This window comes from Palaemon carinicauda, chromosome 40 (assembly GCF_036898095.1).
Source record: "Palaemon carinicauda isolate YSFRI2023 chromosome 40, ASM3689809v2, whole genome shotgun sequence".
In the NCBI taxonomy this organism is placed as follows: domain Eukaryota; kingdom Metazoa; phylum Arthropoda; class Malacostraca; order Decapoda; family Palaemonidae; genus Palaemon; species Palaemon carinicauda.
Window position 1 is genome coordinate 41,000,551 of NC_090764.1, and position 18,148 is coordinate 41,018,698.

The 18,148-nt window shown below is 29.9% G+C and overlaps 1 protein-coding gene across 1 annotated transcript in view; it reads left to right on the forward strand.

The window, feature by feature from the left end:
- The window catches only part of dtn (transmembrane protein 132C dtn), a 309,318-nt gene that overhangs the window by 258,216 nt on the left and 32,954 nt on the right, over nt 1-18,148 (forward strand). Inside the window, exons 4-6 of the mRNA XM_068363608.1 lie at nt 10,825-11,020; nt 13,915-14,058; nt 15,749-15,916. Of these exons, the coding sequence (XP_068219709.1) occupies nt 10,825-11,020; nt 13,915-14,058; nt 15,749-15,916 (508 nt within the window). The remainder of the gene's footprint in view (nt 1-10,824; nt 11,021-13,914; nt 14,059-15,748; nt 15,917-18,148) is intronic.

An 18,148-nucleotide genomic window follows, 5' to 3' on the forward strand; every position in this document is an offset into this window, starting at 1 on the left:
ATTACAAAAAGCAATACATATCTAAGGATTACTAACACAAGAATTATATTTTTTAGATAAGCTGATCATATTCCATTCGTCATCTATCTGGAATTTTACCTAACTTACTACAAAAATCTTCATGAAAATATCCTAGCATTAGGGTAGAGATATATAAACTACATATATTTTCAAATGTACTAATTATCATAAAAAATTCTATGGGTGCAACACTCAAAGAAAATCTAATGATCACCTTTCACAGGTGCATTGACATTCAAGTTACATTGGCAAAACCAATTCGTGTGTATTATCTCCCATACATACAAAGACAACAAGAATTGACATCCCAAAAATTCTAAATGCAGAATTCACCAAAATATGAAAATTATAAGGAAAATAAGGTTACGCAAGGGAAGTCTCCGAAAAATATTTAAATATCCTGATAAAAGCTTTTCTAATGTTACCAGTGAATTTGATATCAAAGTGGGAAGCATTGCAACACCCATATTTCAAGATTGTTTTCTTGAAACACAAATACCCAAGTCTATATTTAGAGACGAATTTTTTTTTAATAAGTATATCTAAAAAATCCTTTACGAAATAGCAATTAGGACGCCTGAAATTAATCGAAGAGACTAGATACTCTTATTATATGAAGCCTGAAATTAATCGAAAAGACTAGATACTCTTATTATATGAAAGCAGATCAAGATACAGCAAGGAAAAAATAAAGACAGCCAGCAAGGAGCGGATTTTTTTGTTTTTGTTTTTATCAACGACTCGTTTATACAACTATGACACTTATCGAGTCAGACTGATTTACAACCATTTGGTGTTTCGATATGTAATTCACTTAATAAACCGGATATGTTTATGTAAACAATACTTAAAATCTGATGATAAAAATAAGGTAAGAACATGAAAATTAACAAGAAACTATTCACTGTGGGCCCTCAAATTTCATCTTCTGGCATAAGAAAAAATATAGCAATATCAGTTTGCTATAAACAATTGGATTTATATATATATATATATATATATATATATATATATATATATATATATATATATATATATATATATGTGTGTGTGTATATATTTACATACATAAATATATACATATATATACATACATGTATACATATATATATATATATATATATATATATATATATATATATATATATATATATATATATATATATACAGTATATACATATATATGCATATATGTACACATATATGTACATACACACACACATATATATATATATATACACACACACACACACACATATATATATATATATATATATATATATATATATATATATATATATATATATGTGTGTGAAACTCACAGGAACACAATACAGAAATGCAATAAACCACGTGGAAAATGAAAGTAAGAGTGAATCCTGACTAGTTTCGTTTCATGACATCTTCAGGGAGACTGATTTATCGAAACAAACTTTTACAATACCTGTATATATAGTACGATGAGAGCACAAACTTCCATAACAACATTTGTAGAAAAAAAAATACCTGGCAACTGTAATTCCGAAAACTCATGTGCCTTTCATTAGAAAGAAATTTCATTGAGGACAATTTTATTAGGGAGTTTTGGAATTTATAAACTCAATGCATTTAAACGCAAAGAGGTGTGAAAGCTTCGTAAATTTTAATTCCTTTAAGCAGACCTAACTTTAGTGACATCTAATATGTCTTGAGAATTATGTACCACACATTGTATGTGTCTGAGGCATTAATCTTTCTGATCTATACCGTCATAAATATATAGTATAATTGCATATGGATATGCATATTACATTATTACTTGTGAGTTTTTACTGTGTATGCATGTATCTATGTATACAGATATATATTTTGTAAAATATATGCTGATATGCGATTATCTATAAGTATATAAGTGCATATAAGCATAAATGTATACATGCATGTACACATGTGTGCAAGTTTGTAAAGTATAAGGGTGTGTATGCATATATGTAAATGCATGTACTGTATATGTTCATAAGTACATTTGCATGTATACGTCTTGGTATGAACACTGATAAGCAAGATTATTCAAAATTAAAGCATATGGATATACAGAAATTGTAGGTAACTACCTGAAGGCTTAAAGGTACAAAATACCTGGAAATGTACAGTGCCCATTTAATCATCCCACATGGCTAATGGGATATAAGCTCCCCCACACAAGGGTACCCGTGGGGTTGGGTTCTCGCAAAAACAGATGGCACATATTTTTTTCCCTGATATTTTGTTCTAAAAATGTTTTGTGTGTATTTTTTTACCCTCACTACCCTACACACACCCACATACATACATACATACACACACATATATATACATATATATATATATATATATATATATATATATATATATATATACAAAAATTTATATACAGAAATATATGTGTATATATATATATATATATATATATATATATATATTATATATATATATATATCAATATATATGTATATATATAAATTTATTATATAGTATATATATTCATATATATAAATATATATGTATGTATATATATATATATATATATATATATATATATATATATATATATATATATATATATATATATATATATATATATATATACAGTATTCTATACATTCTTTATGTACATAATGTAAAAATCTCTCCAATAAATCAACCCTCTTGAAGATGTAATTGGACTAATGTAATCAGGATTCACTCAATATTTTCTATTTCCATGTTGTTTGTTTGTTTATATATATATATATATATATATATATATATATATATATATATATATATATATATATCGTTTACATTCAGAAAGAAGATATATAATCATATTTACTGTATATGTAGGTATATATGCATACATAAAAGCATGGGTAAGTCAAATTTCAAAAAGACCGTCAGTAACAAGCTGTCCAAACATAAAATCAAAAGTTAGGAACATATTTACGTAAAAGACAAAACTTTTAAATGCCTCAGCTTTCACATGAACGTATTTCATCTATCCTAGACATGACAACTATCATATATAATGAATCACAGTTAGTCCTTTTGGGCGTTACATATTCAATGTGGCGTAACATCAGCAGCTTAATTCCAGAAGAAGTTGCGAGTTTTTTATTGATTGGTTTTGTAAAAACTAGTGCGCGCGAACAGTAAAAATATTTATATTTAAGTAGATTGGTAGGCGCACACACAAGCACGCACGCACGCACACTGACATTAGACCCCTTCTACCCCATCTCCATTTACTAACTACATCAAGGCAGTTTCGGCAATTTGTGAACAATTGAGGTTTCAGGGTGTACCTCTCGGGGTAACCCCTCCCAACAGGGTATGACTACTGCTTCGTCCACTGCTCGAAGGGCAGAAAGAGATCGAGCGTGGCCGGAAAGATACACACAAAAAACACATACATTACATTATATATATATATATATATATATATATATATATATATATATATATATATATATATATATATATATATATATATATATATATATATATATATAGCCAGACACGTGCTCTTTATTATAAATGGGAGATGGGACCTATGAATTATCATGAGCTTTTGTTTTCACACGCCTCGCATCTTTCGTTTAGTCAATGGATCCATCAACTCGGGGGGGCATCCTTAACCAGTAATAAATCTCCGTGTCGTCTGATATAGATAAATAGGTGCCTTGGGATAACAGAAACTCCCAACTCTTTTGGCTTTCTTCTTCTTGCGTTTTTTCATTATTCTTAGTGAAAATTTTTTTTACAAAGGATTCGTTGTGATCTGTTAAGTCAAAGTATTTTAGCCCGTTCTTAATTATTAATACTGATTAAAGTTTGTAATAAAAGCTTTCCGTTTGTTACAACATAGCAAACTTATTTAGAAAATGCGTCAAAATGAAAACATTGTTTTTCTATCAAGGATGTGCTTGTATAATAACTTCCTCTATTCATTAAAAGATGATTCAATTTATAACATTAAATTAAGTACTTTAAATAAGTTATCCCAAGCATTTTCAAACATATGTTACAAAAAATAAAGCAGGTTATTTTTATTACTCGGTTAAATACTTTCAACCTAATTCTTATCAACAATAATTCCATCCAAAACACCACTCGCTAATAAATAAAATAACACCCTTCTAGAGAAACCCTTCTAAAGCATACCGCTTATAGTGAATACGTAAATGAACAAAATTATATATATATATATATATATATATATATATATATATATATATATATATATATATACATACATACATATATATATACGATTATGGCTCCCTGGTCTGGGCACTTAAAATATATACTATGGCTCATGACTGGGAACCAAACATATAATATTATATATACTATGACTGGCAAGTTAATCAACCTCTCGAATTCCAAACTCCCTCGTTTGCTTTTACATTGAAACTGTTACACTAAAATATTAATACACGAATTCTGAGAGTTAAATAACTTCCAGCCAGCAATATATAAAACACTGAATATCCAAAGGTCTCTTAAGAACACTCAAACTTAAACTGGGTAATTACTCTCAAGTATTATTTAAAACTTATCATGGTTCTCAACAGGATACAAGCAGAATCTGATTCTAAACAATGGTGATCAGAATAATACACTTCTTACAAAAATAAATATATTCTTTATAAATTACAACACTTTGAAAGAATTTACATAATAACAAAATAAGTCACTCGAAAAAATTAAGTCTGAACAAAACTTAGATTAAGACAAAAATGTTACGATCTGAAAATTATATATGAACTTGACTTGAATTTTTAAATCTGAATAAACCTTAGACTAAGGCAAAATAAATAATGCAATGTAAATTATACAAAAGCTTGAGATTAAATCTGAATAATACAATATTAAAGTTTGATTCTTAATGAAAATAGATAAACAGGTCAAGATACAAAACCTAACCTTCCTACAGGGCCGTTTACAAAACTTTACACAACGCCAACACTCACCCTAATACAATGAATTCAAAATCACCGTTTTGTTTTACGTATCTTTTCGACACACGATTTGCTTTGGGGCACAGAGTCACTTAGGAGAGGATACACTATACGTACTGAACACTTTTAAAACAATACACTGAGCTGTGTGCGAGATGGAGAGAGGTGAGGAGATGACAATCTTAAGACTGGTAATCTCTATCTGTCTGTGTCTCTAACCTTGGTGTCACCTTATAATACATGAATCCTAGCTACTTCCAGAAGATTCCAAAAGATTTGGGAAGCTAGGGGGCCTTTGGCTAAGGGTGTCAGAGTTTCCAACTAAATAAAAATGTCAAGAGGCAAATCGGGGGTTTTCAGGCAACTCTCAGATACACACCAACGCACTCAGGAGACAACTCTCCCAGTTAGCTCCGCCCAACCTTTGTCCACGAAATAAAAAAAAGATGACATCCTATCACCAGGCCTTTCGCGAAATTTCTAAAGCACATTCTACAGAATTTCCAAAAGCACATGTTACTGAGCATTCTCTCTCTCAAACATGATGCAATACCTCATAAAATATAAAAGAACATTACCTAAGCCCTTGCTCATATCTTGCATGTATCCCATAGCACTCTCAAATAGATTACGCAAGACTTCACAACAAAATTACGCGAAATAAAAAGTTAAATTCTTAAAAATAACATAAATTTACATATACTATCTTGAATAAAGAGTACAATGAAGTTAACGATGAAGGTTTTACGTAATCCACATATAAATCTTTTAATCTACTCAAGAGGAGCTCATTTTACAGGCTGGCTATCATCTCTTCAATGCACAAATGAAATAATAAAATCATGAATAAACTATTGCATTTACTCTACACTAGACCAGCTTTGTGAGTATGTGTATGTGTATATATATATATATATATATATATATATATATATATATATATATATATATATATATATATATATATATATACAGTATATGTATATAAAACACCTTATCAAATTAAATAATCTCCTTTAACTGGGCCTAGGTCCATAGTAAACCACAGCAGAATTGAGGATGAATCCCCCGTGCTGCGAAACATTGTTACTAGGACAATTCTTACAACACTGAAAAAATAATGTGCATTGAACTGGTGGTTTGAGAAGAGGAAGACCCCGATTTTCATGGGGATAAAGTGTAAAATTACTTTTTTACTTTTAAGAAAGTTCCCAGACATATCACTTTGTTTTGCTCTCTCAGTTATTTCTATAACATTACTTTTAATTTGATAAGTTTCACTTGGAATCGTACGCCCATAATGTGTATGCGTGTGTATATATGTATATATATATATATATATATATATATATATATATATATATATATATATTATCATTACTAGCCAAGCTACAACCCTAATTGGAAAAGCAAGATGCTATAAGCCCAGGGGCTCCAATAGGGAAAAATAGCCCAGTGAGGAAAGGAAATAAGGAAATAAATAAATGATGAGAACAAATTAACAATAAATCATTCAAAAAAAAGTAACAACGTCAAAACAGATATGTCATATATAAACTATTAACGTCAAAAACATATATGGCATATATAAACTATAAAAAGACTCATGTCCGCCTAGTCAACATAAAAGCATTTGCTCCAACTTTGAACTTTTGAAGTTCTACTGATTCAACTACCCGATTAGGAAGATCATTCCACAACTTGGTATCAGCTGGAATAAAACTTCTAGAGTACTGCGTAGTATTGAGCCTCACTATGGAGAAGGCCTGGCTATTATATATATACATATATATATATATATATATATATATATATATATATATATATATATATAATATATATATATACACACATATATATATATATATACATATACACACATATATATACATATACACAGGATATGTATACATATTTATACAAATATATATATATATACATATATATATATATATATATATATATATATATATATATATATATACACATATATAGATATTCATATACACAGGATATATATGTATTCATATATATATATATATATATATATATATATATATATATATATATATATATTACATATATATATACACAGGATATTTATACATATTTATACAAATATATATATATATATATGGATAAATATCAACACAACATCGTGTTCAAATAGAAATAAATTTCTACCTCATACTTGGGATCGAACGCTAGCCCCTTCTAATGAAAGGCCAGGTCGAAACCAACCAAGCGTTCGATCCCAAGTATGAGGTAGAAATTTATATATATATATATATATATATATATATATATATATATATATATATATATATATATGACTAGATGGAGATACCTTAATGTGGTGAAAGGGTTTGCATATCGCCATGATCAGTATGGTAATACTATTCAGAGCCACCCATACTAGGTTGGTTTTCTGTGAGCGATCAGATGAAAATTTTCCACCTACACCAACCGGCACTGGCCAGCGAGGTGATGAAAACTGGCCAAGCCTCAAACATGAAGTGACATGTCTGAGGTCTTTGTCCTGCAGTGGACTAGAAACGGCTTCATTTGATGTGGTTTTTACATACATAATAACAGCAATAAATAACATATATATTCATATATATATATATATATATATATATATATATATATATATATATATATATATATATATACGTATATATATATATATATATTTATATATATATATATACTGTATACATATATAATATATATACTATATATATATATATATATATATATATATATATATATATATAACATCTATATATATCTATATATAATATATATATATAATATACATACTATATATATATATATATATATATATATATATATATATATATATATATATATATATATAATATATACATACATACTGTATGTATATATACATACATACATATATATATATATACATACTGTAATATATACATATGTATATATATATATATATATATATGTATGTATATATACAGTATATATATATATATATATATATATATATATATATATATATATACACATACATACATATATACATATATATACATACATACATATATATATATATATATATATATATATATATATATATATATATATATATAGTTCTATTAACTGAGCCTCTACTTCCATGTATCTCTATTCTGTCCTTACCTTCTTACTGGTCACCATAACCTCAGTCTTATCCCCAATTATCCTGAAGCCATCCCTCTCCTAAGTCCCTTCCACTCCACAACCCTTCTTTGTTAAGTCTCCTTAATTTTCAGAGGTAATCACCAAATCATCTGCAAATAGTAACTCTCACAACTATTCTTTACTTAACACAATGTGGGTAGGACAAATAAAAACGGCCTTAATGCTGACCCCTGGTGTAATCCAACACAAACTTCGATAGTTTCTGTTTCCCTAACTACTAGTAATACCTTAAATTGCCATTGCTCTTTTGTACATTATCTCAACCATTCTAACCATCTTCTCTGGGGCTTTCCTCTTCCTCAAGCACCAAGACATAATTTCTCTTGCTACAAGCCTTCTCTAGATATACAAAAGCACAGAAAGCTTTCAGTTTCCCTCTAGCCTCTTTCCCTGTAAAGGTGGCCTCCACAGTCCATCTCTGCCCCATGAATCCATACTGCTGTTTCTTAATCTTTACAATCTCTTTCAACATGTCATTCAGTACCCTCTTAAACCTGCCAAACCATGCTCTGTTAGTTCAATTCCCCTGTAGTTATCACATTCCATAACACTATCTTTCTGCTTGAATATATATACCATTAGACTCTACTCACAGTCTTTAGGCATTATTTCGTCTTCCCACATAGCTCTTAATAAATATAAACATACGTATTTTGTTCACTAATTCACGATTAACACATTCTATTAATATATCTCTTAACAGTGAAAAGTATTAATCACATAAAATATCAGAGACAAAGTTGAGATAAATTTTAGTCTAATAAACAGAAATTCTGTGTAACATCTGGATAAAGTGGTTTTATCAGTTCGTGAGTACTCTATTTTGATTCAATTGCAAAAAGAACTTCCCCAGTTCAGGTGCTAGTATAAACTTTCGTCTCACATAAATTTACAGAATACAGTTCGTTCTGTCTTTACTCTTTATACAGATCAACAAAAGACTTAAGGCTGTATTTCAAAAGAATCAAAATATAATATTGTAAAACACAATCTCAGCCTCCGGCGACAGGATGTCTTATTTGACCTTTAACCTCTCAGCATGAACTAGGCTAGACATTGTCCTTTGATCCATAAAGAAAAAAATAATATAATTTCACTTCACACACATGATACATTAAAAAGTTTTGATTCTTTTTCCTAAAATATGATAAAATTGTAAGGCTTTATAAATATTAGCCTTAGCTAATGGTTGGAAGACAGATGACATGACTCATGCGTGCATACATACATACATATATACATACATACATACAGGTCAACTGCAAAATCCTGCCTTAAAAACACAACTCTTCAGTTTGTAACGACGTTCGTGGGTCTTCTCTTAAAATTAGAAGTACTTATGTTAAAAAAAAACTCCTCGATAAAGAATAAAGAAAAAAAATTAAGTTACAAATAATATAAAAGGAAAAAAAGTAAGCTGCTGAGAAGAATTATCTACAATTCGGGGTATGAATCAAGAATAAAAAAAAGATCGAGTGGAAAATTTGCATTTTGTTTCAATTAAGCTAATTTTATTTTTCTGTAATGGCAAGGTATAACTTCTTTTTAAAGATAACATCGAATTGTCTTTCAAACGAAGCCTTTTAATTTCAATGTTGCTTGTTCGGGCTCAACGTGACAAATCATCACCACTTGGTGAAATCATTACCAAGATGAATATCCTATTATGGAAACCCAAGCTTTGCACAGGTCAATCTAAAATATACATTGCTGAGACAGTTTTCGACAATCTTTAAACCATTTTAATGTTTTTCGTTATGATTCAATATCCAATAATAGCTAGTATAAATAACACTTGACTATATGCCACTGAAAAAAGTAAGCGTCATATTCTTGCATAGCGAAAATATCTTCAAAAAGTATATACTGATCGTACTTAATGTTTTACAAATATTTTTCATGCCATGGTAAATAACCTGAAGGAACTTTAGTGGTTAACTTCAACTAAATTTTGACTTTATTCTTGGTTTGTCCTTTTGAACTTTTTTTTTGATAAATTGTCTCGATACATCTTTAAAACGAAGCCTAAATCATTCTTTTCTAGATAAGAAAACTAACTTTACCAAGACAAAACTACTACTTCTAATACTATACATTGTCTACAAAATAACTGTAAAGTTCATAAACATTTTGTTTTGGTTGCGTTGGATATTAAAGTCCTACCCCTAAACTTTGGTAGAGAGAGAGAGAGAGAGAGAGAGAGAGAGAGAGAGAGAGAGAGAGAGAGAGAGAGAGAGAGAGAGAGAGAGAGAAATTAACATACTGAACTCAATATTGCCTCGTGTATCTAGTGGCAACAGTTCCACAACACAACTACTTCCGTCACAGGGGACCGGAAACGATGAAAATTGTCTTTTAAGAGTTCTACTTGACGTTTAACACTTTGATCTTCGCTTCTTAATAAGAATTCGACCCTGAGACAGGAGTCGATCAAGTTTCAGCTTTAAATATCTTCGCATAATCTACAAGAACATATGTTGTTGAAGGTTTTCTGGTCCCTTACAATGGTTACAGACAAAGCATATCTATATGTAATCTCTTATTTTATAATCCTCATCGGAATTCTCCAATCACACCCATTATGAAATTGGGAGGAACTGATTGAAATTTTGTCTTGCAGGTTGCACGAAGTGTTGTCATGGGTTCTGGAAGTACCCGAAGACGCCCATGCCGGGGAAGCCAGGATTACTTGGTCTCTGCGTTACATTATGGATGCTCACCACAGGGAAACATTTTCCAATACGGACGCACGAAGGATGTCCACACGTTTGAATATCCTGAAGGATGACATTCAAGCTGTTCTCCCCATTGCTAAGGTAGGAGGAAGGAATCACAGCAAGAGATAGTCGAGGCAAGATAGTTAGGTTGTGTTACTTGTAGGTTAACTGTTCTACTAAGATACACCATTTACAGACATAAATAAATTACGTTCATCTAGGAAATTTAGAATTTCATTACAAACGCTAATAACCGATTACATAATGTATATAATCATAAATACTGATATGGAATTAGGAAAATATAATGAAATTCCCAAGCACATCAATTAAAAGTTTATACAATCACCTATATATAAAACCGGTATTAAAATTATTTTAGAACTGTTAGACCACAACCATATTCGTTGTTTCTTGTATTCATCTCATTTTATTTCTTCAAAGCAAGAGCCATGTTCATGGATAAGCATATTTCAGGAAATATTTTATTTATAAACAAAGCATATAGAAAAGTGGAAATTTCTTTCATTCTTTCTTAATGCCATGTAATCTACCAAAAAAGGAATAATAAGCATATTTCGTATAAACCAGTTCATTTCAAGTAAACTGTCTACTGGCACGTTAACCAACCCATTACTTCTGTCCCTTTCGAACTATTGCTTACCGGTACTATACTAAACTTCTCCCATTAAGCAAATTTGTTACAACATTTTGTTCTAATAAAGTTTCCATCATTTTGAATATCTTTCCTGAAACTTGAAACCCGTAATGTTTCTGACAGCACTACTGTAATCACACCACGCCACTAACATCATTAATAATAAATCTTTTCATTCACTGTTACTATTTGCTTAGTCACAGTTATTTTGGATTTTACATCTGATTATCAATATTATGTAGTCTTGAGCCTACGTGCAATCTGACTTTACTTTATTTCTCTTGCTTTCTCAGCCGTAAATTTCACACGTCTATGGTATTCTATACTATGCCATACGTTCAGGCAGACAACCTTCCGAGTTAGACGTGCAATTTGGTCCGTAGCCAAATTTTCCCTTATCCAGTCTGACTTCTTCGCACTCCTTATAGTCTGATGGCACTGCACAGTTTCTTCCTTAATAAAGATCCCTCCCTCGACTCTTTGAGTCTCTTGTGATTCTTGCATGGCTGATTCCAGAGAACTTCCTTCTAGACTCGTCTTCTATGAAGTCTTATTGGTCTCTATATGCTTGAACATAAGAATGTGCCATGATAAAATGATGAACTTATAATCATTAAAAACTTGAACAGCTCTCAATATATATATATATATATATATATATATATATATATATATATATATATATATATATATATATATATATATAAATAAATATATACATATATACATATACATGTATGTAAAATTATACTATATATATATATATATATATATATATATATATATATATATATATATATATATATATATATATATATAAGGGCTTCTTACACCTCGTGAATTTCCGAAGGAGAACCAGCGGGTTTAACTGGTCTGGTCATTAAAATGGATGCACTCGAGCATTGGCCTAAATTACAGCCTTGTTTGCTTTCTCTCTCTCTCTCTCTCTCTCTCTCTCTCTCTCTCTCTCTCTCTCTCTCTCTCTCTCTCTCTCTCTCTCTCTCTCTCTCTTAATTTCCGTGCTGTTGTCCTAAATGCAATATTTTTAACTCCTCTGCTCTCTCCAATGCCTTGTCTACACACTTTTATTTCTCTTCGTTATATTCCCAATGCTCTTTTATTTTTCTCTTAAGACTTGTTCTAGGTAGGCCACAGTTATAAGTCACTTGGAATTTCCCGAATGAATGACATAAATAACTCTTTGTATTTAGACTTTAATTTTCCAAAAGGGTGAGTCTTGTTTAATTCCTTTCATCCTCATCTCTCTTCCACATTGGGAATCCAAATGGCAATACTCTATCTTGTCTCCCTCAAAGTCAGCCTCATTCTCCAAAAACAATCCTGAGGTGTATTTTACTCGAGTTGGTCAAACGATTTTACAGTATCCTGACTGTTTTGGTTTACTCCATCTCTCTAGAAGCTTATTTTCTTGTTAGTTTTCAATATTTCCGGGGTCTTTTCTCTGATATTTAACCCATTAATCAATAAGCTTAATTAGTTACATATTAACTCGAGTCAACCATATGCGAATTTTATTCTTGACTAACGTAAACCTTATGTTTTTGTTGTTCATTCTAACCTTTCTTCGAATTCTGTTATCATTTAATCATATTCAAGTTATAACAAATATGCTACAAATATCAATCACCAAAATGCTATTGCTTTCCTTATCTTCTTTTCATTAACGATCTCATACACATTTATTTATTCTCATACCATTCTTACAATATCGGATCTAATTTTTTATGTGTATTCACAAAAAACAATAAAGAATTGCGCTTCTCTTGAAATCAATCATTCTTAAAAGGCTTCGTTTATTTCTTCGTTAAAAAAGACTTTCAAATTAATCAATCTGAAAAAAAGTAATCCATTCGATATTCGATCTTTTGTAAAATACACTGTGTAAGATTCCCTCTTTAAAAAGACTGCGTTCGGGACTCACAACTCCTAGAAGGGACTCCTTTTAAAATTAACCCCAAAACACATGATTTGTGTGTATATATATATCATATCTATATATAAATACACATGTATATATATATACATATATATATATATATATATACATATATACATATATACATATAAGTATACAGTATATTTATATATATATATATATATATATATATATATATATATATATATACTGTACATACATTTATATATATAAATATATATATATACACACACACACACATACATATATATATATATATATATATATATATATATATATATATATATATATATATATATATATATATATATATACAAACTCATGATGCTCCAAAGTTATTCAGAAAAGTGCCTGATATAATATTTCCTGTTTCAACAGAGTTGGTGGGTTGTTAACACGGCTGTTCTAACTGGAAGACAAGTGTCCAGAGCAATGAAAGTGTTAATCGTGTCTCAAGCTGGAAAGGTAGCAGACGTCACCCTCCAGTCTTCTTGCAACTGCACAGACGAAGCAGCACTTAAGGTTCGTAATTATGATTTCAGACGACCTATTTCATAAGGGGCTTCATATACTATACTAAATTATAAAGTCATACTTTCCCTGGATTTTGATAACATATATTAATTTTTTTTTATGTTTATGTTTTATAATTTCATTGGAAATCTATTAATCTAATTAGAAAGAATTTTTGGACTGTGTATTATTTATTCGGAGATTATACTTTTAAATTCTTCCTCCCTTGATTTAAACATATTAATGTCACTTAGCCATCGGCAAAGATTCACTAATACATAATTCAGTCTAATCCCCATAATTAAATCCATGCTAAGAGAGCTAACAATAATTCCTTAGTTTTAATATTAAAATATGGGATAATGTAGGTACCTACAGGCTGATATCTTTTTATGTAATGCGTGCGCGCGCGTGTGTGTGTGTATGATGCGCGTATTGATTAATAACTAAGTAACCAGGTTAGTAATAGACTAGTTTTGTACTATAATCAACCTGTCACACCAAGAACGATAAAATCACACCGAACACAAATTAAATTATTTTTCTATGAATTTATTAAGATTTTAATAACCTAGTTTTTATATTTCAATAAAGGTTACAGAGTTACTACAACGAACATTTCAATTATAAAATTAATCATGTATTCTTTTAAGGGCCTAACAAATAAAATGCCATTTTACTATTTCACAATGACAGAATTGTGGTTATTGAATTAATTTTGATGTTAGCCTTATTTACTTACCCAACTTGACAATTGTAATAACAATATTGAAGCATTTTATAGTTAAAACTGATAGCAGATACAACATTGACCTTATCAACCTAGTACAGGAATCACATAATGAATTTCATTAGTAAATCTAATTCAGACTTCTGTAGTGTAATACCTTGATTCATCAGGCAAGAGAAATAAATAATGAATACATCAAAGCAAGGATTTATATTAAGCTTTACTGATGTGGTCCTTTGTCAAAATACCCATAATGATTACTTCGACGGATGAAGTCAATAATAATATTCTATATTGTTCTAACGAATATATTCTAGAACAATTATCGTAGACATTGGAAAAAAAAATGTAAATGGTGATAAAATCTTGAAGCTTGGTCTGATATTCTAAATAGCAATTTCCCATAAAAATTTCATATATAGATACAAATATTTTTCGGGAAAAAAGCATAAAATAATAATGTAGTATTTGAGTAAAAGTATAAATTAAAGAATGCTCGCCACCGTTAGGCACAGTAGCCATCGCCTAATTAACTATCCCTGTAATCCTAATTACTTCAAAAGCTTCTTTGCATTTTGTACGTTTGAACATACAATACAATTATCTTTACCTTCATAACATTTATATCAGGAAACTCACCTTTTAGTGAGGGCTATTTTTCAAAATACTCTCCTGTTCTTTAACATTAATAAGTTCACTGACCATGTATTATAATATTTTTTATGTAATTAAGCAATTTTATTACAACTTACAATGCTGCCAAAAGTCCTATTTCTAAGTATGACGGTAAAAATACAAAACTTTAATGCGATGATCACCACAAATAACATTCAGGAAAAAAAATTATACGAGATAGTTACGGTTTGCTATTGACTTAAAGAAACATAAATCTATAACGAAGTCGTTACAACATATAATAATATTTTGTGCAAGAAATGAAGATAACATGACTATTCTACCCAAATTCAGGTCTCCACATCATGTACATCGGTGTACTTAGACGGATCTGAAGTCCGGGGAAGCCACAACGCTACGGTCATTGCCAGGTACGGAGAGAGAGCGGGTGCAGCATCCTTTACGGTTTGGATGCCCGAATTCCCCCTCATGGTCCACGTGGGAGACGCCAAACTTTCCCAGGTAAGGATGTGAGCAAGTATTTAAAGCAGATCAGAGTGGATAAGACGTGGATCAAATATATATATATATATATATATATATATATATATATATATATATATATATATATATATATATATATACATATATATATATATATATATATATATAAAGATAGATAGATAGATATAGATATAGATATAATATATATATATATACACACACACACACACACACACATATATATATATATATATATATATATATATACATATATATATATATATATATACATATTTCATCTATGTAAAAGCAGAAAAAATAAAATAAAATAAACAGGCGAAGAGAAGAGTAGTCCCCATCCTCAAAGAAAGCAGAAACCATGAAAGAAATACCCATGGCCAGTACTAATAACGAAAACCAGGAAGATATGGTAAATTATTGCCGTTATAAGACAGTATTATAAAATAATGCTACTACAATGAATAATCATAACGACAATAACATAAAATTTGAAATATGGTATTTGTGCTACACAGTTGGTGTAAACATAAGCCAGCAAAATTGAGTAAGAATAAAAGTTCGACCTCTGGTAGGTTCTCACATGTCATAAAACTTACAACTATAGGTGGAAAATCGTCGTTTTGATAGTTTTTTTTTTTTCTAATAGAATTACTACTTACTTTAAGATTACCTTGCCTTATGCTCTTGCGTTGGCAGTCCGTAAGCAAATATTAAATGGAAAAACAATTAATTTACTTTGAATATGAGAATTCTAACATGGGAATAGGGTACTGATAATTTACGTTAAAGTAAAGAAGAATTAAAAGGTTATATTCTAAACCAAGTTAAAATTGAATGGCAAGTTAGAATCATTGAGTTAAGTAATGCAATTTAATATTATGCAAGGAGATTTAATAGAGAAATAAGACACTGCAACTGTGGTAAAACTGTAGGGTCATCTGAAAAAGATTTTTTTTTTTTTTTTAGACGTGGCCCAATTCCAGTAAATAGTTTGGTATTTTCAAAGTTCTGCCGTTTTTACTCGAACCAATATACCTTTGAATTAGGCGTAAGTAAAGAATTTTTTAACCCTCAGTTTTCTAATAATTTTTTTTTTTTTTTTTTTGCTTCGCAGAAGAACAATGAAGCTTCAGAATTTTAAAAGTTTTGGCTTATTTGCATCGCAAAAACTTATATGAAGTGGAAAGTTAAGTATTTAGCAATAACTAATCAATAACTAGCCTGTCTGATTCGAGCGAAATATGAAAAATGGAGGATGAAAAGATATTGCAGACTAACAAATAAAAATCTTCACATGTATAACATGCAGAAGATATTACAGAATCTATTCACCAAGCTAACCATGAGAATAGTTATATTTTGCAGGGTCATAAAAGTACTTTGGATCAAATTAAAATCCTTGACATTCAATTGTTAATGAATTCCCCTTTTGCTTGTAATCGAACATTTCATTTCCCATTGTAATAAATTTTTTCAAGATTTTTTTTTAGACAAATGTGCTACATAAATGACTGATTGTTTTATCTAGGATTTCCTCAATTTCTGCCTTATTTCCTTGTGCCATAGCCTCTGTACCATGGTCTTCCACTGTCTTGGGGTAGAGTTCTCTTGCTTGAGGGTACACTCGGGCACACTGTTCTATCTAGTTTCTCTTTCTCTTGTTTTGTTGAAGTTTTAATGGTTGATATTGGAAATATTTATTTTAATATTGTTCCTGTTCTTAAGATATTTTGTTTTTCCTTGTTTCCTTTCCTCACTGGGCTATTTTCCCTGTTGGGTCCACTGGGCTTATAGCATCCTACTTTTCAACTAGGGTTGTAGCTTAGGAAGTAATAATAGTCTAGAATGTATCTTAAAACTGATAAAATGAGAGCAACACGGAGAAAGGAGAGTGAAACACGTATTCAGATTTACGACTAATCGTACAAGCCTGAATCTTTTCATTACCGGAATTATGAGGCACACGAACAGCTATCATGGCAAGCAATCATATTACGGCGTATTATAGCTCAAATCATCGCTTTATTCCATATTTCTTTAGTGCATAAAAAAAAGTTTAATCAAAATCCTGTTTCATTTAAAAGATGAGTGAAAAGGCTTACTCCAGCTAATGGGACTCGTTTCCTTTTTTTCATTTTAAAACATAAAATTCCTTTTTCAATCTCCCGGTTCTGTTTTATAACATATGTTTGCAGTTTTGCTTCTCTACTAGTGCCTTAAAATTCTAAG